The sequence below is a fragment of the Ranitomeya imitator genome, chromosome 3 (genome assembly GCF_032444005.1).
Source record: "Ranitomeya imitator isolate aRanImi1 chromosome 3, aRanImi1.pri, whole genome shotgun sequence".
Classification (NCBI taxonomy): Eukaryota; Metazoa; Chordata; class Amphibia; order Anura; family Dendrobatidae; genus Ranitomeya; species Ranitomeya imitator.
The window spans coordinates 149519799-149545608 of record NC_091284.1 but is presented as its reverse complement, the minus strand read 5'-3'; the positions used below and the strand labels follow the sequence as shown (position 1 = coordinate 149545608).

General features: G+C 44.7%; 1 protein-coding gene across 1 annotated transcript in view; it reads right to left on the bottom strand.

The window, feature by feature from the left end:
* The window catches only part of LOC138673020 (acetylserotonin O-methyltransferase-like), a 194482-nt gene extending 174961 nt beyond the window's left edge, over nt 1-19521 (bottom strand). The window contains exons 1-2 of the mRNA XM_069761556.1: nt 19446-19521; nt 12944-13118 (exon numbers count right to left, since the gene is read on the bottom strand). Of these exons, the coding sequence (XP_069617657.1) occupies nt 12944-13118; nt 19446-19517 (247 nt within the window). The 5' untranslated portion in view covers nt 19518-19521. The remainder of the gene's footprint in view (nt 1-12943; nt 13119-19445) is intronic.
* Nucleotides 19522-25810: the final 6289 nt, after the last annotated feature.

The window sequence follows — 25810 nt, the reverse complement described above, 5'->3', positions numbered from 1 at the left end:
CCACCAGGGCAACGAAGGTGTGGCTTCATAAGAAGCATATGAAGATCCTGGAGTGGCCTAGCCAGTCTCCAGATCTCAACCCCATAGAAAACCTTTGGAAGGAGTTGAAAATCCGTGTTGCCCAGCGACAGGCCCAAAACATCACTGCTCTAGAGCAGAGGTCCCCAACTCCAGTCCTCAAGGCCCACCAACAGGTCATGTTTTCAGGATTTCCTTTGCATTGCACAGGTGATGCAATTATTACCAACATCTTGGTGGGCCTTGAGGACTGGAGTTGGGGACCCCTGCTCTAGAGGAGATCTGCATGGAGGAATTGGCCAACATACCAACAAGAGTGTGTGCCAACCTTGTGAAGAGTTACAGAAAACGTTTGACCTCTGTCATTGCCAGCAAAGGATATATAACAAAATATTAAAGGGAACCTGTCACCCCGTTTTTTGAGATTGAGATATAAATACTGTTAAATAGGGCCTGCGCTGTGCGTTACTATAGTGTATGTAGTGTACCCTGATTCCCCACCTATGCTGAGAAATACATTACCAAAGTCGCCGTTTTCGCCTGTCAATCAGGCTGGTCAGGTCGGGTGGGCATGTTCACAGCGCTGTTTCTTCCTCAGCTTTACGTTGGTGGCGTAGTGGTGTGCGCATGTTGAAGTGACTAATCCACTGTGGGCACGTGAACAAGCAGCGCGCGATCTGCGCTGTCATCCCTTTCATCGGTGGGGGCGGCCATCTTCCTGGGGCCGCGCGTGCGCAGATAGAGTGCTCTGCTGCACGGGGCTTCAGGAAAATGGGCGCGGAATGCCGCGCGTGCGCACAAGAGATCGCGGCGGCCATTTTCCCAAAGCCGAGTTTGCATCTCGGCTTTGGGAAAATGGCCGCCGCGATCTCTTCTGCGCACGCACGGCATCCCGCGGCCATTTTCCTGAAGCCCCGTGCAGCAGAGCACGCTATCTGCGCACGCGCGGCCCCAGGAAGATGGCCGCCCTCACCGATGAAAGGGATGACAGCGCAGATCGCGCGCTGTGTCTTCACGTGCGTGCAGGGAATTCGGAACTTGGACATGCGCACACCACTACGCCACCAACGGAAAGCTGGGGAAGAAAAGAGCGATGTCACCACGCCCACCCGACCTGACCAGCCTGATTGACAGGCGAAAACGGCGACTTTGGTAATGTATTTCTCAGCATAGGTGGGGAATCAGGGTACACTACATACACTATAGTAACGCACAGCGCAGGCCCTATTTAACAGTATTTATATCTCAATCTGAAAAAACGGGGTGACAGGTTCCCTTTAAGATGAACTTTTGTTAATGACCAAATACTTATTTTCCACCGTAGTTTTCAAAATAAATCTTGCCAAATCAGACAAGGTGATTGTCTGGATTTGTTTTCTCAATTTTGACTCTCATAGTTGTGGTCTACCGATGATGTCAATTACAGGGGTCTCTCATCTTATTAAGTGGGGAACGTGCACAATTGGTGGCTGACTAAATACTTATTTTTCCCACTGTAAAAAAAAAAAAAAAATTAATCCGATCAGTAAACGTCGTAAAGAGAAAAAAAGTCAAAATGACAGAATTACCTTTTTCTGTTGGCTGCAACATTGTATCTACACCAAAAATTTATCAATACAAATGTCAGCTCGGTGCACAAAAAACAAGTTCTCACCCAGCCCAAGATCATGAGAAATGAAGATGCTATGGGTCTTGGAAAATGACACAATTTCTTTTTGCTTAACCCTTTCATGACCGAGCCTATTTTGACCTTAAAGACCTTGCCGTTTTTTGCAATTCTGACCAGTGTCCCTTTATGAGGTAATAACTCAGGAACGCTTCAACGGATCCTAGCGGTTCTGAGATTGTTTTTTCATGACATATTGAGCTTCATGTTAGTTGTAAATTTAGGTCAATAAATTCTGCGTTTATTTGTGATAAAAACGGAAATTTGGCGAAAATTTTGAAAATTTCGCAATTTTCACATTTTGAATTTTTATTCTGTTAAACCAGAGAGTTATGTGACACAAAATAGTTAATAAATAACATTTCCCACATGTATACTTTACATCAGCACAATTTTGGAAACAAAATTTTTTTTGCTAGGAAGTTATAAGGGTTAAAATTTGACCAGTGATTTCTCATTTTTACAACGAAATTTACAAAACCATTTTTTTTTAGGGACCACCTCACATTTGAAGTCAGTTTGAGGGGTCTATATGGCTGAAAATACCCAAAAGTGACACCATTCTAAAAACTGCACCCCTCAAGGTACTCAAAACCACATTCAAGAAGTTTATTAACCCTTCAAGTGCTTCACAGCAGCAGAAGCAACATGGAAGGAAAAAATGAACATTTAACTTTTTAGTCACAAAAATTATCTTTTAGCAACAATTTTTTTATTTTCCCAATGGTAAAAGGAGAAACTGAACCACGAAAGTTGTTGTCCAATTTGTCCTGAGTACGCTGATACCTCATATGTGGGGTAAACCACTGTTTGGGCACACGGCAGGGCTTGGAAGGGAAGGAGCGCCATTTGACTTTTTGAATGAAAAATTAGCTCCACTCTTTAGCGGACACCATGTCATGTTTGGAGAGCCCTCGTGTGCCTAAAAATTGGAGCTCCCCCACAAGTGACCCCATTTTGGAAACTAGACGCCCCAAGGAACTTATCTAGATGCATAGTGAGCACTCTGAACCCCCAGGTGCTTCACAAATTGATCCGTAAAAATGAAAAAGTACTTTTTCTTCACAAAAAAATTCTTTTAGCCTCAATTTTTTCATTTTCACATGGGCAACAGGATAAAATGGATCCTAAAATTTGTTGGGCAATTTCTCCTGAGTACACCAATACCTCACATGTGGGGATAAACCACTGTTTGGGCACATGGTAAGGCTCGGAAGGGAAGGAGCGCCATTTGACTTTTTGAATGGAAAATTAGCTCCAATTGTTAGCGGACACCATGTCGCGTTTGGAGAGACCCTGTGTGCCTAAACATTGGCGCTCCCCCACAAGTGACCCCATTTTGGAAACTAGACCCCCCAAGGAACTTATCTAGATGCATATTGAGCACTTTAAACCCCCAGGTGCTTCACAGAAGTTAATAACGCAGAGCCATGAAAATAAAAAATAATTTTTCTTTCCTCAAAAATGATTTTTTAGCCTGGAATTTCCTATTTTGCCAAGGGTAATAGGAGAAATTGGACCCCAAATGTTGTTGTCCAGTTTGTCCTGAGTACGCTGATACCCCATATGTGGGGGTAAACCACTGTTTGGGCGCACGGCAGGGCTCGGAAGGGAAGGCACGCCATTTGGCTTTTTAAATGGAAAATTAGCTCCAATCATTAGCGGACACCATGTCACGTTTGGAGAGCCCCTGTGTGCCTAAACATTGGAGATCCCCCAGAAATGACCCTATTTTGGAAACTAGACCCCCAAAGGAACTAATCTAGATGTGTGGTGAGGACTTTGAACCCCCAAGTGCTTCACAGAAGTTTATAACGCAGAGCCATGAAAATAAAAAAATTATTTTCTCAAAAATTATCTTTTAGCCTGGAATTTTTTATTTTCCCAAGGGTAACAGGAGAAATTTCACCCCAAAAGTTGTTGTCCAGTTTCTCCTGAGTACGCTGATACCCCATATGTGGGGGTAAACCACTGTTTGGGCACATACCGGGGCTCGGAAGTGAAGTAGTGACGTTTTGAAATGCAGACTTTGATGGAATGCTCTGTGGGCGTCACGTTGCATTTGCAGAGCCCCTGATGTGGCTTAACAGTAGAAACCCCCCACAAGTGACCCCATTTTGGAAACTAGACCCCGAAAGGAACTTATCTAGATGTGTGGTGAGCACTTTGAACCCCCAAGTGCTTCACAGAAGTTTATAATGCAGAGCCGTGAAAATAATAAATACGTTTTCTTTCCTCAAAAATAATTATTTAGCCCAGAATTTTTTAATTTTCCCAAGGGTAACAGGAGAAATTTGACCCCAATATTTGTTGTCCAGTTTCTCCTGAGTACGGTGATACCCCATATGTGGGGGTAAACTACTGTTTGGGTACATGCCGGGGTTCGGAATTGAAGTAGTGACGTTTTGAAATGCAGACTTTGATGGAATGCTCTGCGGGCGTCACATTGCGTTTGCAGAGCCCCTGATGTGGCTAAACAGTAGAAACCCCCCACAATTGACCCCATTTTGGAAACTAGACCCCGAAAGGAACTTATCTAGATGTGTGGTGAGCACTTTGATCCCCCAAGTGCTTCATAGAAGTTTATAATGCAGAACCGTGAAAATAATAAATACGTTTTCTTTCCTCAAAAATAATTATTTAGCCCAGAATTTTTTATTTTCCCAAGGGTTACAGGAGAAATTGGACCCCAAAAGTGGTTGTCCAGTTTCTCCTGAGTATGCTGATGCCCCATGTGTGGAGGTAAACCACTGTTTGGGCACACGTCGGGGCTCAGAAGGGAAGTAGTGACTTTTGAAATGCAGAATTTGATGGAATGGTCTGCGGGCGTCACGTTGCGTTTGCAGAGCCCCTGGTGTTCCTAAACAGTAGAAACCCCCCACAAGTGACCCCATTTTAGAAACTAGACCCCCCAAGGAACTTATCTAGATATGTGGTGAGCACTTTGAACCCCCAAGTGCTTCACAGACGTTTACAACGCAGTGCCGTGAAAATAAAAAATCATTTTTCTTTCCTCAAAAATGATGTTTTAGCAAGCATTTTTTTTATTTTCACAAGGGTAACAGGAGAAATTGGACCCCAGTAATTGTTGCGCAGTTTATCCTGAGTATGCTGGTACCCCATATGTGGGGGTAAACCACTGTTTGGGCACACGTCGGGGCTCGGAATTGAGGGAGCACCATTTGACTTTTTGAATACGAGATTGGCTGGAATCAATGGTGGCGCCATGTTGCGTTTGGAGACCCCTGATGTGCCTAAACAGTGGAAACCCCTCAATTCTACCTCCAACACTAACCCCAACACACCCCTAACTCTAATCCCAACTGTAGCCATAACCCTAATCACACCCCTAACCACAACCCTAACCCCAACACACCCCTAACCCTAACCACAACCCTAATTCCAACCCTAACCCTAAGGCTATGTGCCCACGTTGCGGATTCGTGTGAGATTTTTCAGCATCATTTTTGAAAAATCCGCGGGTAAAAGGCACTGCGTTTTACCTGCTGATTTTCCGCGGATTTCCAGTGTTTTTTGTGCGGATTTCACCTGCGGATTCCTATTGAGGAACAGGTGTAAAACGCTGCGGAATCCGCACAAAGAATTGACATGCTGCGGAAAATACAACGCAGCATTTCCACGCGGTATTTTCCGCACCATGGGCACAGCGGATTTGGTTTTCCATAGGTTTACATGGAACTGTAAACCTGATGGAACACTGCTGCGAATCCGCAGCGGCCAATCCGCTGCGGATCCGCAGCCAAATCCGCACCGTGTGCACATAGCCTAATTCTAAAGGCTGATCCGCAGCAATTTCCCATGAGTTTACAGCTCAGTGCAAACCTATGGGAAACAAAAATCGCTGTACACATGCTGCGGAAAAACTGCACGGAAACGCAGCGGTTTACATTCCGCAGCATGTCACTTCTTTGTGCGGATTCCGCAGCGGTTTTACAACTGCTCAAATAGAAAATCGCAGTTGTAAAACCGCAGTGAAATGCGCAGAAAAAACGCGGTAAATCCGCCATAAATCCGCAGCTGTTTAGCACTGTGGATTTATCAAATCCGCAGCGGAAAAATCCGCAGAGGACTAGAATACGTGTGCACATACCGAAACCCTAACCCTAACCCTAGCCCTAACCCTACCCCTAACCCTACCCCTAACCCTACCCCTAACCCTACCCCTAGCCCTAACCCTAGCCCTAACCCTAGCCCTAACCCTAACCCTATTCTAACATTAGTGGAAAAAAAAAATTCTTTATTTTTTTATTGTCCCTACCTATGGGGGTGACAAAGGATGGGGGGGTCATTTATTATTTTTTTTATTTTGATCACTGAGATATAATCTATCTCAGTGATCAAAATGCACTTTGGAACGAATCTGCCGGCCGGCAGATTCGGCGGGCGCACTGCGCATGCGCCCGCCATTTTGGAAGATGGCGGCGCCCAGGGAGAAGACGGACGGACCCCGGCAATGATCGGTAAGTATGATGGGGTGGGGGGGAGCACGGGGGGGAAGGGATCGGAGCATGGGGGGGTGGAACGGAGCACGGGGGGTGGAACGGAGCACGGGGGGGTGGAACGGAGCACGGGGGGGTGGAACGGAGCACGGGGGGTGGATCGGAGTGCAGGGGGGGTGATTGGAGCACGGGGGGTGGATCGGAGTGCAGGGGGGGTGATTGGAGCACGGGGGGAGCGGACAAGAGCACGGGGGAGCGGAGCACAGGACGGAGGGGAGCCGGAGCAGTGTACCGGACAGATCGGAGGGCTGGGGGGGGGCGATCGGTGGGGTGGGGTGGGGGCACATTAGTGTTTCCAGCCATGGCCGATGGTATTGCAGCATCGGCCATGGCTGGATTGTAATATTTCACCAGTTTTAATAGGTGAAATATTACAAATCGCTCTGATTGGCAGTTTCACTTTCAACAGCCAATCAGAGCGATCGTAGCCACGGGGGGGGGGTGAAGCCACCCCCCCTGGGCTAAACTACCACTCCCCCTGTCCCTGCAGATCGGGTGAAATGGGAGTTAACCCTTTCACCCGATCTGCAGGGACGCGATCTTTCCATGACGCCACATAGGCGTCATGGGTCGGATTGGCACAGACTTTCATGATGCCTACGTGGCGTCATGGGTCGGGACGGGGTTAACAGGCGCCGACAAAGGGCAGAGAGGCCCAGAATTTGTGCACTGCAGTACTTTACTCTGCCATCAACAGGGATTTTACAGTTCATGACTCCATCCATTCTCAACCCATAGTTTGTAAGCTTGCGAGCAGGGCCCTCACTCCTCCTGGTATCTGTTTTGAACTGTATTTCTGTTATGCTGTAATGTCTATTGTCTGTACAAGTCCCCTCTATAATTTGTAAAGCGCTGCGGAATATGTTGGCGCTATATAAATAAAATTATTATTATAAATTATTATTATTCTCCCGTTGATGTGGTGAAGTAGAGTAAACAAAGAGCTAGCACTCGACTGTAGATGGGATGTAGGCGGTGCAAGTGAACGGAGTCAGATGGCCCCAAATACTTGAAGAAAACGAATCACTGCACACGTCAGGGCAAGTCAATTTTGCTGAAGTGAAAGTTTTTATTCAAGGTGCAAAAGTTGAAGACGTAACAAGGCAACAATTCTAATGTTTCGGCCACACAGTGGCCTTGATCACAGAGTGGTGCCTTAGTAGTAGTCCAAAACGTATCGTATGGTAAGTATTGACTTCAATAATAAGTACGGCCCCGTGATCTCCCAGATGGATGTCGGCGGGTACTTATTCTTAATAGTAAAATTATGTGTGGTTCAAGTACAGTACAATAGTCCAATGTAGGTTTCAGCTAAGGTCCTTATGTAACACATGTTCCATGGCAATACAAGGAAGGACTGTAGAAGGCAGAAGCAGAGGATACCATGCAGCATAAATGTACCCGTGTGAGGTGGATACAGCTGTAGAGCTCTAGGGTCCTTATGCAGCAAGTGTTGCTTGGCAAGAGCAGGAGGAATGTAGGAAATGGACGCAGAGGATAACCCTTAGAGTGAATACCGGTGTGGCGTGGATTCACCCATATAGAATATCCATCGGTGGTGCAGGGGTCACGTCATCCGCATAGGTGGTCCAGGGGAAAGCGCCGACACACAACAGTGGTGAAGTAGTCATGTGCCGTTAGCAGAGAAACACCCCCAAAACATAATGTTTCCACCACGATGCTTGACAGTGCGGACGGTGTTCTTTGGGTCATAGGCAGCATTTCTCTTCCTCCAAATATGGCGAGTTGAGTTAATGCCAAAGAGCTCAATTATTGTCTCATCTGCCCACAGCACCTTCTCCCAATCACTCAAAGAAGCATCCATGTGTTCAATGGCAAGCTTCAGATGGGCCTGTACATGTGCTATCTTGAACAGGGGGGCCTTGCGAGCACTGCAGGATTTTAAACCTTTACGGCGTAATGTGTTACCAATAGTTTTCTTGGTGACTGTGGTCCCAGCTGCCTTGAGATCATTATCAAGTTCCCCCCGTGTAGTTTTAGGCTGATCTCTCACGTTCCTCATGATCAAGGATACCCCACGAAGTGAGATTTTGCATGGTGCCCCAGATTGATGTCGCTTGACAGTCATTTTGTATTTCCTCCATGCACGCGAAAACAGCAATATATAATAGTTTAAATGTATCACATGATCCTACCAAAATCTTGAGAACATAGCATAAGCAGGAATTAAAACATAACTTTTAATGTATCTAATATATAATTGCCTAGAATACTACTTCCTGCAATTTGTGCCAACTTCCTGTCCGGAGCTAATGTCCGGAGCTAATGTCCGGAGATAATGTCCGGAGCTAATGTCCGGAGATAAGTGACGTCAACAGTGTCCAGTGTCTGATTGGTTGCCGCCTGCTGCGAGCGACCAATCAGAAACGTGCCGTACTGTGACACACTCCGCCCGCCATTTTGGTGTGATTTTTAAATTTTTACCTCACAGCAAGTTTCTACTGCGTGGAGGCGGGCCCAGTGACGTTGCTCTTCAAGCTCCTGCCGAATTTCGTCAAAAAAATGATAATACCATTTACCAAAACTATATATATTTAGTTGTGAAGTGGTTCAGTGACATTTTCACACCAATTTTGAACTTTTGTTTGGTGTTTTCTCCATATACTGCCTATTATTCACTGACTGTTATACTGAGAGACTGCCGTTTATTAACCTCTTCTTTGCCACATTGGGTATATTGCTCTATTATTTGCCACATAAGGACATTGTCCATTATTGCCCAGCAATTTCTCTGCAATATAAACTGCCTATTTATTAATATCTGCATTCCTGCAAAGAACTATTGCCTATTATTAACTGGCTATTTTCCTACTACCTGACACTGCCCACAACACGCAAAGTTGTCGTCTGATGTCTTTCATCCCTCCCCTCATAAGCATGTTCATGGATCCTGTGTAACTGTACCTTAAATAACAAGAATTGTCAAGAGCTGGTGAGTGCAGCCATTTTTTGTTCTTTCTTACTATTATTTACTAATTGTATTATTTTTACATTTGAATAAATAAAGTATATATGGATTCTAGACTCCCGATTCTTTAGAATCGGGCTGCCATCTAGTAACCAAATAAAGGAATATATTAAATAAACTGTCACCCAAAAAAGTGTATCGATAAAAAAGTACTGGGTATACCCTGTCAGGGGATGTACCATACAAAATTTAGTACATATTCAAGATTTTTGTGCAGACGCTGGCAGTGGTCCAGTGTCCTATCACTCAACCCAAGGTACCTGATTAAATGGAAATAATGGAAATAATGCCTATAGAGGAAGTATTTATCAAATGCCAATACAGATAAACAGATAACCTTGGTAGATGTGGACTGTCCTTGTAAAGGTACCGTTACACTAAACGATTTACCAACGATCACGGCCAGCGATACCACCTGGCCGTGATCGTTGGTAAGTCGTTGTGTGGTCGCTGGGGAGCTGTCACACAGACAGCTCTCTCCAGCGACCAACGATCAGGGGAAAAACATTGAATCATTGAAACTGTCTTCAACAATGCCGAAGTCCCCGGGTAACCAGGGTAAACATCAGGTTACTAAGTGCAGGGCCGCGCTTAGTAATCCGATATTTACCCTGGTTACCATTGTAAAAGAAAAAAAACAAACACATACTCACATTCCGATGTCTGTCACGTCCCCCGGCGTCAGCGTCCCTGCACTGTGTAAGCGTCGGCCGTAAAGCAGAGCGGTGATGTCACTGCTGTGCTCTGCTTTACGGCCGGCCGGCGCTGACACAGTCAGTGCAGATAGCTGACGCCGGGGGACGTGACAGACATCGGAATGTGAGTATGTAGTGTTTTTTTTTTTACTTTTACAATGGTAACCAGGGTAAATATCGGGTTACTAAGCGCGGCCCTGCGCTTAGTAACCCGATATTTACCCTGGTTACCAGTGAACACATCGCTGGATTGGCGTCACACACGCCGATTCAGCGATGACAGCGGGTGATCAGCGACCAAAAAAAGGTCCTGATCATTTGCAGCGACCAACGATCTCCCAGCAGGGGCCTGATCGTTGGTCGCTGTCACACATAACGATTTAGTTAACGATATCGTTGCTACGTCACAAAAAGCAACGATATCGTTAACTAAATCGTTATGTGTGAAGGTACCTTAAGGGCTGGAGCTCGGGGATTGAGATTTATTGATAGCCCCCCAGGGACTGACAGGGAATTGTCTCCTGATGTTGTGGCTTGAAGGATTTCTCCACCTAAGCAAATTGGGGCTCCGCCTTACCTATCCTCAGCAATTGGTGAGATTGTTCCAATATTACATTTGTGTACATACCTTTTCCAATTGATCTTACCCCTCCCTTTATTTTGTGATAACTGCTAATACTAATGCAACCAAGGTTATCTGTTTATCTGTATTAGCATTTGATAAATGCTTCCTCTATAGGCATTATTTCCATTTAATCAGGTACCTTGGGTTGAGTGATAGGACACTGGACCACTGCCAGCGTCTGCACAAAAATCTTGAATAAGTACTAAACTTTGTATGGCACGTCCCCTGACAGGGTATACCCAGTAGTACTTTTTTATTGATACACTTTTTTGGGTGACAGTTTATTTATTTCCTCCATGCACCAACAGTTGTCTCCTTCTCACCTAGCATCTTACTTATGGTTTTGTAGCCCATTCCAGCTTTGTCTATGATCTTGTCCCTGACATCCTTAGAAATCTCTTTGGTCTTGCCCATGTTGTAGCTGTTAGAGTCTAACTAATTACTTGAGTCTGTGGACAGGAGTCTTATAAATGTGACTATGTAAGACAGCTGTCATTAATTCAGGTAATGAGTTGATTAGGAGCCTCTAACTGGTCTGTAGGAGCCAGAACTCTTAATGGTTGGTAGGAGATCAAATACTTATTTCAAACTGAAAATTCAAATAAATGTATATACCGGTAATTTATACAATGTGTTTTTCTGGATTTTGAATTTTGATATTCTATCTCTCAATGTTACAATTAACCTACCCTTAAAATTATAGACTGTTCATGTCTTTGTCAGTGAGCAAACTTAGAAAATCAGCAAGGGATCAAATAATTATTTCCCCCACTGTAACACCAGTTACTATCTATTTTAGTCTTGTTATATTTGTGGGACTTGTTATTATCATTCTCACTACAATGTTACGGCTGTACTCTGCGTTACATCAACTATAACCTTATAGCCACTGATATCAAGCACCTCCTCACCCTCTCCCTTTAAATTAGACCATAAAGGTATCTAATTCAGACAATGGATTGAAGGGACAGCCACCGATGAGTGGGGGCACCATTCTCGCTATATCTAGGTTGCCAACCCCCGCTGTTAGGCACTCTTGTGAGTATAGGGGCAGCTAAAAATATTTTCCATATAAGACACTTTTGAATTACAAAATTCTCTAGCCCCACTTTTTGAACACTATATCTCTATTTAGTGCTGTAATCTTTTTAATTTTTTTTCTTTTTCCCCTGTTCCATAGTAGGGCCAGTATGGCCAGCAGGGTGAGCCGTCGACGAGCGGGTGCGCCATTGCGCAGGATTTATAGTGCCAACCTCCACTGTTAGGTAGCGTACTATAGGGATGGGCACCTCCTTAGGTATTTCTTATCACGTGTCTATATGATACTTTGGTGGTGGTATGTGTTTATTTCACTGTATTATGATGTACAATAACAAATTGTATTGTGGTACCGTGTTAGCCAGAAAAATCGATGTGAATACTTTTCTGCCCAATCATGACAGAAGTATTCTGGGAGTGATACCTTTATTGGCTAACCAGAAAATAATATGTTTGCAAGCTTTCAGAGCACAGTGGCTCCTTCTTCAGGCAAGATTACAGATAGATTAATAAGAAAAAAGCACAATATTTAAAGAACAGTACAGACATCAAAAATGTCCTGCTGTACTGTTCTTTAAATATTGTGCTTTTTTCTTATTAATCTATCTGTAATCTTGCCTGAAGAAGGAGCCGCTGTGCTCTGAAAGCTTGCAAACATATTATTTTCTGGTTAGCCAATAAAGGTATCACTCCTAGAATACTTCTGTCATCATTGGGCAGAAAAGTATTCACATCGATTTCACTGTATTAGTAATTTTACAAAATGTATTAAAAGTTATATTTTAATGTATCTTTAAATTGGGGTCTCTCGTGGTGATTAATTAATTTAGTATACTCCTACATTTACCTTTTTACTTTGAAAACAAATTTGGTTAAATTAGTAAAAAAAAAAAATTGTGGAATTGCACTTTTTGGGGGGATTTTCACAGCACTTGGAATTTTTTTCCTGTTTTCCAGTGCACTATATTTTGAAAGCAATGGTGTCGTTTACAACTACAACTCATCACGCAAAAAACAAGCCCTTACATGACTATAGTGGCGGAAAAATAAAAAAAAGTTATGACTCTGGGAAGAAGGGGAGGAAAAGAAAGAAACGCAAAAATGAAAATGGGATGCGGCGTGAGGGCGGTAATCTCCAGGTCACAGCAATGTAGCTTCCTACTGCACATAAAATTGGGAGGTGAAGCTTCATACTGCACATGCTCCTATCCTATAACCATTTTAGGACAGGCTTCTGTCAATCCAACAGGTTGGTATGGAGGACTGTGTAGGGGATTGTGTTGGGACGGCATGTTCAACCATGAGGACAACTTCACGTGATGATATCAGATTTGACTTGTACCCGGCATTGTAGACTCTAATGAGAAACTTAAATTCCTAAAATTAAATTACCTTCATTATTTTTCAAGTCAACCTTTAACAGCTTCAGTCCAACACAGGCGTCAAGCAAGCGCTCCATCCCATCCACAGTCGTGCTCAAGCGAGAAGCAATGGTTGCTGCAGACACTGGTTCCTGTGCTTCATGTAGACAATCAAATACTCCTAGTTCACATGCTGTGAACATGGTCTACAAAGGAAAGCCAGAAAATGACATTCAGATCCCTGCTGCATGTCAACAGTTTTAGACATTTTATGTAAAAAATAAATAAATAAATAAATGTATGTAAGCAGAGGGTAACTAACATATGGTTAATTTTGATTCTGAAGCCAAGTGCCCTTGTGCAGTTTGAGGAGTGGTAGGATAATGTGCAGCCAGGAATCGAGTGGAAAAGACAAGCGGTTTACTATTGTTTTTTCAGTGAGTTCAATTAAAAAACAAAAAAACTCATGTACTTTACCTGTACTTGTAAATGGATCTGCAGCAGGTACAGGTGATGAGATGGTTTGTATGAGCGTCACCTCGATATGCTGCAGTATTACAGCACATTGTGTATGGTCTTACTGTGTTACACACAAATGCTATTTGTCAGCCTAGCCACAAGCAGGAAGCAATAGTATAGTAACTTTCTTTACTCCATCACAGTTTCTGGCCTAAAAACAATTAAATCAGCAGTTACTCTTCCTCCCAAGGACCAGGGCTGCATCTCCATCGCCGCTCTGGTGATTGTTTGCAGGCTGCAACAGTGACCGCTGCAGCTAATCTCTGGGCTCAGCAGTTCTGCTGATTCAGCCTCTTAACAATCCCGAAATGATTTTATTTTTAACACGGACATAATAATGAAGCAAAAAAAGTTGGAAAGAGTAAACCACCTTATCAGCCCCCATGGAAATGTTCAGGAAACTGCACCTTGCCAAAGAAAAATCCAAGTGTTGTGTAACCAGTGTCGGATTGGAGCACCTTGGGCCACCAAAGAAAATCATTATTGGGGCCCACTATGTAGCTACATATAAATAAATACAAGACCACCAATTGTGCGGTAAAACACGCTAATATCAGGGTATAATATAAAGTAGTACATGTCTTAATTATGTAGCGGGGATTAGGGTAGCCCCCCTCATAGCATATAAAGTAGCCCCGTCATAGGGTACAACAATGCATCCCCCTCATAGTATATAAAGTAGCCCCCTTATATAGTATAATGTAGCCCCCTCACAGAATATAATGCAGCCCTCATATAGAATGTAGCCCCCTCATAGCAAATAATGCAGCCCTCCATAGAAGATGTGGCCCCCCATAGAATATAATGCAACCAGCCTTGGAGTATAATGAAGCCCATAGGGTATAAGATAGCCCCCTTAGAGTATAGTGCAACCCAATCATAAGGTATCATGCAGTCCCCGCATAGAATATTAGGTAGCCCCCTCATAACGTATAATGTAGCCCCTTTCAAATAGCATAATACAGCCCCCCATAAAATATAAGGTAGCCCCCTCAGAGTATAATGCAGCCCCATCATAAGGTATAAAGCCGCCCCTTCATGGAATATAATGCAGCCCCTCATATGGTATCATGCTGCCCCCTCAAAGGGTATCATGCTGCCCCCATATGGTGTCATGCTGCCCCCATAGGATACCATGCTGCCCCCCCTCATAGGGTATCATGCTGCCCCCCCATAGGGTATCATGCTGCCCCCCTCATAGGATATCATGCTGCCCCCCTCATGGGGGATCATTCTGCCCCCTCACAGGGTATCATGTGCCCCCCCTCAAAGGGTATCATGCTGCCCTCTCCTCATAGGGTATCATGCTGCCCCCCTCATAGGGTATTATGCTGCCCCCCTCATAGGGTAGCATGCTGACCCCCTCATAGGATATCATGCCCCCATAGGTAATCATGCTGCCCCCTTATAGGGTATCATGCTGCCCCCCATAGGGTATCATGCTGCCCCCCATAGGGTACCATGTTCCCCCCATAGGATATCATTCTGCCCCTTCACGGGGTATCATGCTTCCACCCCTCAAAGGGTATCATGCTGCCCCACCTCATAGAATATCATGCTGCCCCCCTCATAGGATATCATGCTGCCCCCCTCATAGGATAGTATTCTGCTCCTCCTCATAGGGTATCATGCTGCCCCCTCATAGGATATCAGGCTGCCCCCCCTCATAGGGTATCATACTGCCCCCCATAGGGTATCACGCAGCTGCCCATAGGGTATCATGCAGCTCCCCCATAGGGTATCATGCAGCTCTTCCCCATAGGGTATCATGCAGCTCACTCCCCTAGGGTATCATGCAGCTCACCCCCCATAGGGTATTAAGCAGATCACTCCCCTAGGGTATCATGCAGCTCCCACCTATAGGGTATCAAGCAGCTCACCACCCCAGAGAGTATCATGCAGGTCACCCACAATAGGGTATCATGCAACTCCCCACCCCATACAACCAGGACTCACTGATATATATATATATAAAAAAAAAAAAACAATACTCCCCTCTCCTCCTCACTCCCATGCTCATTCCGGTGGCAGCTCTGCTCCGATGTCAGGAGATGCGCTGCAGTCGGCCTGGCACACAGCAGGTACGCAATTAAGTGACGTCATCGTGCACCCGCTGTGTGTCAGAGGCAGAGGGGAATGATGAGAGAGGGAGCATCATCTGACGCTGTCTCCTTTATTAATGCGCACTGAGGGGCGGCGCTGATGCTGGGAACCTCTGGCTTATGGCCCCATAGCGGACGCATGGGCTGGGGGCACCTGAGGGAGCAGGGCCCCTGGTCTCCAGGCCCTGATAGCGGGCAGTGTTAGCCGCAGCTGGCAGCGAACACTGCCCCCTATTAAAGTTAAATGAAATCACTCCTCTCCACACCCATGGGGGCATGGGGCAGCGTGAATATTCTTTTCACTTTAGCAGCGGGAACAGGCTTAGACTTCCTGTCACCCGCTGCTGCTCCGCTGGCACCAGGAACCCCCATAGCAGCTGCGTGGTGTGCCGCTATTAGTGACACGCCATGCAGCTGGGGGCCCTTGGAGCAGCGGGGCCCTAGGCAGTTGCTGGCCCTGTATGCGAGCAGGCGTCAGGGCCTGGGTCCACCGGAGAATCCTCCGGTTCTCTGGTGGTCCAGTCCGACTCTGTGTGTAATGTATTCACCCGTATCATTTGGCTCCAGTTCCAGGTATCCTTACATGACTGCATTTATGTGATTTCAGTACAATACTCACATTATTACACAAGTGGTTTATTTAGCAAGTGAATATTTTACTTTAATATTTATCTAAGATAAAACATTAGTGTCCGCAATAGGCAATTACAATCTTGCATCCGCTACAATGAGCAACCTCCAACCGCAACAATAAAGAGAGATCATGTATTTTCTATGCGTATAGTATTAGAACCTGTGTCCCTTCTTTTGTCACCTTTTTCTGAAGTTTAATTTAATGTGTTGTTTTTTTTAAATATTTTTCAATAAAAATCTTTTTTATTGCTCATATGGCTTTCATTTCATGTTTTACTGGGTAACACATAGACCTGGTTTATAAATATAAGACAAACACTATATAAAATCCATGAGTTTTTCCATGTACTTTTTTCCCACTCATTTGAAGGGGTGAAAAACTCTGCAAAAAAGTTGACAGAATTGGCAAGCTGCAGATTTAAAAAAACAAAACACTTTGATAGTTAAAATCCACAAGGAAAAAATAAGCCTTTTGCAATGATGGACTATCTTCCTACCATTATAATATTTCTAATGTTCAGCACATGTTTTGTCATTTACACATGCAAACTAATAACTGTAATAAAAAATCTAAGTTTGATAAAGACTGGTGAGCTAAGACTTACATTATTCTTTACAAATACTGGTATAATCCATATATCGTACTATACAGGTCCTTCTCAAAAAATTAGCATATAGTGTTAAATTTCATTATTTACCATAATGTAATGATTACAATTAAACTTTCATATATTATAGATTCATTATCCACCAACTGAAATTTGTCAGGTCTTTTATTGTTTTAATACTGATGATTTTGGCATACAACTCCTGATAACCCAAAAAACCTGTCTCAATAAATTAGCATATCAAGAAAAGGTTCTCTAAACGACCTATTACCCTAATCTTCTGAATCAACTAATTAACTCTAAACACATGCAAAAGATACCTGAGGCTTTTATAAACTCCCTGCCTGGTTCATTACTCAAAACCCCCATCATGGGTAAGACTAGCGACCTGACAGATGTCAAGAAGGCCATCATTGACACCCTCAAGCAAGAGGGTAAGACCCAGAAAGAAATTTCTCAACAAATAGGCTGTTCCCAGAGTGCTGTATCAAGGCACCTCAATGGTAAGTCTGTTGGAAGGAAACAATGTGGCAGAAAACGCTGTACAACAAGAGGAGACCGGACCCTGAGGAAGATTGTGGAGAAGGACCGATTCCAGACCTTGGGGAACCTGAGGAAGCAGTGGACTGAGTCTGGTGTGGAAACATCCAGAGCCACCGTGCACAGGCGTGTGCAGGAAATGGGCTACAGGTGCCGCATTCCCCAGGTAAAGCCACTTTTGAGCTACAGAGAAGCAGCACTGGACTGTTGCTAAGTGGTCCCAAGTACTTTTTTCTGATGAAAGCAAATTTTGCATGTCATTCGGAAATCAAGGTGCCAGAGTCTGGAGGAAGACTGGGGAGAAGGAAATGCCAAAATGCCTGAAGTCCAGTGTCAAGTACCCACAGTCAGTGATGGTGTGGGGTGTCATGTCAGCTGCTGGTGTTGGTCCACTGTGTTTCATCAAGGGCAGGGTCAATGCAGCTAGCTATCAGGAGATTTTGGAGCACTTCTTGCTTCCATCGGCTGAAATGCTTTATGGAGATGAAGATTTCATTTTTCAGCACGACCTGGCACCTGCTCACAGTGCCAAAACCACTGGTAAATGGTTTACTGACCATGGTATTACTGTGCTCAATTGGCCTGCCAACTCTCCTGACCTGAACCCCATAGAGAATCTGTGGGATATTGTGAAGAGAAAGTTGAGAGACGCAAGACCCAACACTCTGGATGAGCTTAAGGCCGCTATTGAAGCATCCTGGGCCTCCATAACATCTCAGCAGTGTCACAGGCTGATTGCCTCCATGCCACGCCGCATTGAAGCAGTCATTTCTGCCAAAGGATTCCCGACCAAGTATTGAGTGCATAACTGAACATTATTATTTGTTGGTTTTTTTGTTTGTTATTAAAAAACACTTTTATTTGATTGGATGGGTGAAATATGCTAATTTATTGAGACAGGTTTTTTGGGTTATCAGGAGTTGTATGCCAAAATCATCAGTATTAAAACAATAAAAGACCTGACAAATTTCAGTTGGTGGATAATGAATCTATAATATATGAAAGTTTAATTGTAATCATTACATTATGGTAAATAATGAAATTTAACACTATATGCTAATTTTTTGAGAAGGACCTGTACATAGAATATTATTATTATATCCTGATGTACATTAAAAAAATTACATTGTGGTACCAAGTTAGCGAGAAAAATCGATGTAAATACTTTTATACTCCAAAAAGATAAAAGCATTCTAAGGCCACGTTCACATTACTGAATTTCTCTCATTATAGAAAATCTGAGTTTGATCTGATTCTCTCAGATGTGACAAAAATGTTTCCATCTTCTCCATTTAGGCCTCTTTCACACTTCCGTTTTTTGCCATCGGTCGCAATCCGTCGTTTTGGCAAAAAAATGGATCCTGCAAATGTGCTCGCAGGATGCGTTTTTTTGCCATAGACTTTTATTGACGACGGATTGCGACGGATGGCCACACTTTGCATCCGTCATGCAACGGATGCGTCGTGTTTTTGCGGACCATCGTGATGAAAAAACGTTTTCGTCCGTCAAGTCCACCATTTCCGACCGCGCATGTGCGGCCGGAACTCCGCGCCCTCCTCCCCGGACTTCAGAATGGGCAGCGGGTGTGTCGGAAAACTGCATCCGCTGCCCACGTTGTGCACAATTTTGCACAACGTCCGACGGTATGTCGGGCCGATGGTTTGCGACGGCCCCATACCGACGGAAATGTGAAAGAGGCCTTAGTCTTTCCATGAAAATTAGACCACACTCGGATGCTATCTGCACAGACCCTCAGACATAAATGGCCAAGAGCAAACCAATAATTAGATGCATATTATACATGCTGCGATTATTTCCACGGACCGATAGACATGAATAGTTGAGTATGATCTGTTAATCAGATGCAACTTGAAAAAGAAAAAAATCGGACATGTGCACGGCTCCATAATAACATGCAGTAAAATGCTGTCAGTCAAAATGATGGATAGCACTTGTCCAATTTTTACAATAGGAAGACCGTACCCTAAGAATGATGCCTATATTGGCTAACCAGAAAAATTATATTTGCAAGCTATATGTCTGAGTAGGTAAAAAATTCTAAAGTTAAAGATTCCACAGACAAATCTTTAAATCCGCTGAATATCTGCACAAATACAACTGAATTCTTACCTTTGAGACTAAAAATCCATGTGCATAGTCAAGAAGTTTCTGAGGGTATTCAAGTTCTTCGGAGGAGCACATGTTGGTATGATATGCAACAGCTCAGTCGGCTTTTATAAGCTGCTTTCCCACTGAGAGGTGTTACTCCAGAGGACTTAGCAGGGCTCAGACAATTGCTTTCTCATCTGACCTACTTATGAGGCACTTAGAGCCATAAGAACCTTCAGCATATGGAATATACAAATTACTTCTTAACTTTTACTTGAATTAATTTGCAGTCGAATTATAACTGCGTGACAAGCATTACTGACTACATACGGCTGTTTTCAGATTTGTTGTTTTTTTCTGTAGCAGTTTTTCTACAAATAATTTACCTCATTATTTTTTTCATTTTGCATTAGACATATGAAGCTTTTATTCTTGATGTAAACCGGTTTTACTATAGGAAAAACGTGTCTGGCTCCATACAAGGGACTCTATCAGAAGGAGATATATTTGGCTTAAAAAATGATGAGTGTAGTAAGGCAGTGAAAGGGTTAAACTTTGCAACTTGTGCAAATGGCTTTTACATACTCCGAACACTAATTAGCTGGGGACACTTTAGAGGAACACGCGCGGCACCTTTAAGAAAGAGGAAGTGTGCGCGCGTGACCTAAGCACAGTGCCTGGAGAATTGCTAGGAGTGCATGCACTCAGGGCAGCAGGAGACCTGGAAGGAGAAGGACGGGAGCTTTGGTGGTGAGCACGCTGGTGTCTCTGCAGGGTGAGAGGGACTTCAGGCAGAGATGCGGGAGCTACAGTAGCCCCCTTACACCCACTCTTTTTCAAGCCTGTCAGAAATTTCTCCAGGAGGAGAGGGGCATGGATGTTTTCCCTGGGCTCCCAGGACCTCTCCTCAGGATCAAACCCTTCTAATCTACAAGAAAGAAGGTCTTCCTTCTTACCTTCTTGGTGGCCAAAATGTTCTCTGCCTCAAAAACGCCCTCAGCACTGACAGGAGTCGGAGTGGCACCAGGAACCTTAAAGAAAGAACTGAGGACAACAGGTTTGAAATGAGACACATGGAAGGAATTAGGGATTCTCAAAGAGGCCAGGAGTTTAAATTTGTAGGCTACTGGATTAGTCTGCTTCAACACCTCAAAGGGATCAATGAAGCGAGGACCAGATTTATAGTAGGATATCTTGATGCGGATATACTTAAATGATAGCCAGACCTTATCTCCAGGATGGAACAGAGTTGAGTTCCGAAGTCTCTTATCGGAATGTCTTTTCATCCGTTCAGAGGATTTCACCATGGACACTTTGGTGTCTTCCCAGATCTCAGAAAAGTTCCTGACGAGGGAATCGGCAGCGGGAATATCGGAGGTAACAGCCACAGGGAACGGCACTTTGGGTTGCTGACCGTAGACCACAAAAAACGGAGATTTGACCGAAGACTCACTCACATGGTTATTGTAAGAGAATTTGGCCCAAGCCAGGAGCTCAGCCCAGTCACTATGGTGAGCATTGACAAAATGCTGGAGAAAATTAATCAGGATCTGATTGACTCATTTCACTTGGCCATTGGACTGAGGATGGTAAGAAAAGGAGAAAGTCAAAGTAACATCCAGTAGCTTACAGATGGCCCTCCAGAGACGAGAGGTAAACTGGACACCTCTATTGGAGACTGTGTGAAGCGGTAGACCATGGAAACGAAAAATCTGAAGAATTAATTATTTTGCCAGTACTGGCGCATATGGAAGACCAGATATCGGGATGACATGAGCCATCTTGGAGAAATGATACACTACCACCCAGATGACGATGACGGTACATCCAGCCGACACTGGCAGATCCGTGATAAAATCCGTGGAGATATGCTGCCAGGGAGCAGACGGCACAGTAAAGGGATGTGACCAACCGGTCAGAAGCTGTTTGGGAGTCTTATTTCGGGCATTCGAGGGACAAGCGGACACAAAATTTGCAACATGTTTGCCCAGTGTTGGCCACCAATAGCGTTGAGAGATAAGGAGAGTTGTCTTCTGTCCGGCATGGCCAGCCACCTTAGAAGAATGTCCCAGAGAAGAACCCTCTTCCTGTCAGGTTCAGCCAAGTAAGTCTTACCAGCGGGTAGACAAGTCTAGCCGAGAGACTGTGATTATTTTTGAGGACTTGATGATATGTTTAGGCTCCTCCTCCTGGTCGGAGGCCTGGAAGGACCTGGAGAGTGCGTCTGCCTTAAAGTTTTTATCAGCCGGTCGAAAGTGGAGTGTGAAGTTGAAAAGAGCGAAGAACAAAGACCACCAGGCTTGACGGGGGTTAAGCCACTGAGCAGACTGCAGATATGCCAGATTCTTGTGGTCAATGTAAATTACCACAGGGGGCAACGCTCCTTTGAGCAAGTACTGCCACTCCTCCAGAGCCAGCTTGTTTACGAGTAGTGTTGAGCCTCCCCCCTAGTGTTCAAGTTCAGTTCGTCGAATTGGGGCATGTTCGACGAATGTTCCTCGAACGTTCGACGAACACCATAGAACCCCATTGAAACCAATGGCAGGCAAACACAAACACATACAAACACATAGAAAACACCTTAAAAGGTGTCCAAAAGCTGACAAACTGCTCAGAAGACACAACAAACACATGGAAAAGTCACAAGTACATATAGTCATGCGAAAGTAAAAGAGGTGGAGGAGTAAAAGGAGGAGGAGACACAGATATAGGCATGTCATGCCCTTCTAAAATCAAGAAAGGCTGGAGTAAAAATCTGAAATTAGCCTACCAACACCCAGACGTCATGACAAAAAATTTTAAAAAATAAATATCTTTAGGTAGAATGGCGGGTCCATTCAGAACACTTTCCTTAGAAGATGTAGTGGTATCCCCATTGGGAGTCGTGCCAAAAAAGGAACCCAATACATTCAGACTAATCCACCATTTGTCATATCCAAGGGGCAGGTCAGTAAACGACAACCTCGATGCGGAACCAAGTACAGTACTATATACTGTACCTCCTTTGACGAGGCAATCAGGTGGGTCAAGAAGTTGGGAACAGGCACCCTAATGGCCAAAACAGACATTGAGGGGGCGTTCCAGTTACTACCTGTGCCTCCGAATTGTGTCCGCCTATTAGGCTGCTTCTGTGAAGGAGCATCCTACATAGATCACTGTTTGCCCATGGGGTGCTCCATATCCTGCTCACTATTTGAGTTTAGTTGCTTCCTCGAATGGGTCGTCATGTACGTTTCTAAGAGGGCACATATTATCCATTACCTCGACAACTTCTTATGCCTGGGCCCAAAACATTCGCCACAGTGTGAATACATGCGGTAGTCCACCTGTGAGAAGGAGAGAGCTGGAGGGAGAGTGGACACCCCAGAGCCGAGGGGTTAGATTGAGAAAGGAAGAAGTCGGTGTAGCTTGTTTCATGGGTGGGATACTCTGCTGAGTAGCAGAAACTGCTACTAGGCCCAAAACGATTTCTGGGTTAGATGCAGTAAAAATTCAGATACACAGGCGGTGTAGCTAGCCTCACAGGCGGGCTATTCCGCTGATGTGCAGACACTGCTCCTAGGCCTAAAACGATTTACTGGGTTAGATGCAGTAAAAATTTAGATACACAGGCAGTGTAGTTAGCTTCACAGGCGGGCTACTCCGCTAACGTGCAGACACTGCTCCTAGGCCCAAAACGATTTACTGGGTTAGATGCAGTAAAAATTTAGATACACACACAGGCGGTGTAGCTTCACAGGTGGGCTACTCCGCTGACGTGCAGACACTGCTCCTAGGCCCAAAACAATTTACTGGGTTAGATGCAGTAAAAATTTAGATACACAGGCGGTGTCGCTTCACAGGCGGGCTACTCCGCTGACGTGCAGACACTGCTACTAAGCCCAAAATGATTTAGTGGGTTAGATGCAGTAAAAATTTAGATGCACAGGCGGTGTAGCTAGCTTCACAGGCAGGCTACTCAGATGACTACCAGACAATGCTACTAGCCCAAAAGGATTGGCTGAGCTGGATTACACCAAATGCTGCGACAAACACTTGCACAGCACTGGCACAGACCTGCCTGGCAAAAAGTGCTATGAACTGCTGTAACCTACCCTGAAAAGAGCTGATATTACAACTAGTCCCGACTCCCTAAACATATCTCTCTCTATGTTGCTCTATGTTGCTCGCAAAAACCACTCTTAGACTGTATAGCGCACACAGCAGCAGCAGTGCCGTCTAACACTAAGCTGCAGCAGTGAGGAAATGGTGGCGACGGGGAAAATGACTGGTTCTTATAGAGCAAGGACATGTGACATACGCATGCCCTTGCTTGTGTGCATCACATGCACATTGCTGTGTGTGCACTGCTGATAGGCTGAGAGACTGCACCACCCCACTGTAAATGCGAGAAAGAAAAAAAAATGGAGATCAGCATTATTTCAGCACAGATCTATCCCCCGCCCACTATACACTGAAACAGTCTTTTAACATTGATAAACAGTTTAAATGTGAAAATCAAGTTAGGCTTTTGGTGAATGAACAGTTATCGAACAGAAACTCGAATTTTAAACAAATTGTTCGAGTTCGACGAATGACACAACACCGCCTAAAACAGCTCGAATTTGAAATTGGCGAACAGTTCAACTCGAACACCGCAATATCTATTATCTCTATTCATGAGCAGTTCTCTATCGCCAATAGAGTAATTACATTCTGGTGCTGTGAAGAGTTTAGAGGAAAAGCCACAGGACACCATGCGACCGGATGAAGACTTCTGAGTGAGAACGGCACAGGCATCTGTGGAAGATGTATCCACCTCTAGGAAGAACTGCTTGTTATGGTTTGGGCAATGCAGCACTGGAGCCGAGGAGAATGCCTGAGTGATACAAAGGCATCTTCTGCTTCAGGAGTCCATTCCTTAGGATTGGCTCCTTTGCGGGTCAGAGCAAAAATAGGAGCAGTCCGGGAAGAAAAATGAAGAACTATTTGGCGATAATAATTTGCAAATCCGATAAACCACTGGATAGCCTTAAGACCGTCTGGACGGGGCCACTTCATTACAGCGTATACCTTCTTGGGATCCATCTTCAGACCAGTCTCAGAAACGATGTATCCCAGAAATGGAAGGGACTGTTCGAATATGAACTTTTTATATTTGGGGTAGAGACGGTTAGTTCTTCATCTTTGTAGAACCTGGTGAATGTCTCTCCTGTGTGTTGACAGCTCAGGAGAGAATACCAAGATATCATCCAGTTATACTACCACACATGTATAGAGCAGGTCATGAAAGATGTCATTCACCAGTTCTTGGAAGATGGCTGGAGCATTACAGAGTCCAAACAGCATAACGCGATACACGTAATGGCCATCGAGGGTGTTGAAAGCCGTCTTCCACTCGTCTCCCAGCCAAATTCGAACCAGGTTGCATGCCTCTCGTAGGTCAAGTTTCGTGAAGACTCTGGAATCCTTCAGGCGATCAAACAGCTCGCAGATCAGGGGTAGGGGGTACTTATTTTTTACGGTGATTTGGTTAAGGCCCATTCTTCACAAAGAAAAACCCTGCTCTGGCCGGAGATGAGGATTTCCGGATTAATACTCTAGCGAGGTTCTCTTCATTTTACTCGGACATAGCACAAGTCTCTGCCTGGGACAGGGGGTAGATTCAGCCTCATGGAGGTGAGGAACCCGGTAGGAGGTCCATCGGGCAGTCATATGGCCTATGAGGTAGAAAGGTCTCAGCCTCCTTCTTGTCAAAGATGTCCGCATATGTCCAATTTGCCGCGGGCAGGCCAAGCAAATTAGTAAGAAAACTAGAAGACCGGACAGGACAAAAGGGAGCAAGGCACATTTCTTGACATCCTGAGTACTTCTCCAGACCTTCAGTCCAGAACAGGTTCATGTTTTTGCAGCCACAGGAGACCTGAAAGTACAGGATAAAAAAGACCAGATCGCACATGAAGAGAAATCTTCTCTGAATGCAGCATCCCCACCTGAAGCTCCACGGGCTCCGTGATGAACTGGATGGTCTCGGGAAGAGGCTTTCCATCTACTGAAGAAATCACCAACAGATTCAGAAAATGTAGGACCAGAATCTTATATTGCTCAACCACAGCCTGTTGAACAAAGTTACCCGCAGAGCTGGAGTCCAGGTGGGCCAAGTCAACAAAAGACCCTTTGCCACAGGAGACAGACAGAGTCAGGGTCAATGATGGAGAGGTAGAAGTCTTGCCCAGAGTAGCCTCTCCTACCAACCCTAGGCACTGGCGTTTCCCGTTCTTTCTAGAAGCATGTTCTTTCGGCCCGATGAACCTCTTGGATTGCATAACCTGGTCAATCTGCATAGGTTAAAATGAAGAAGTCGCAGCAGGAACTTGCTTAATGATTGGTCGTTGAAAGGTGGGAGC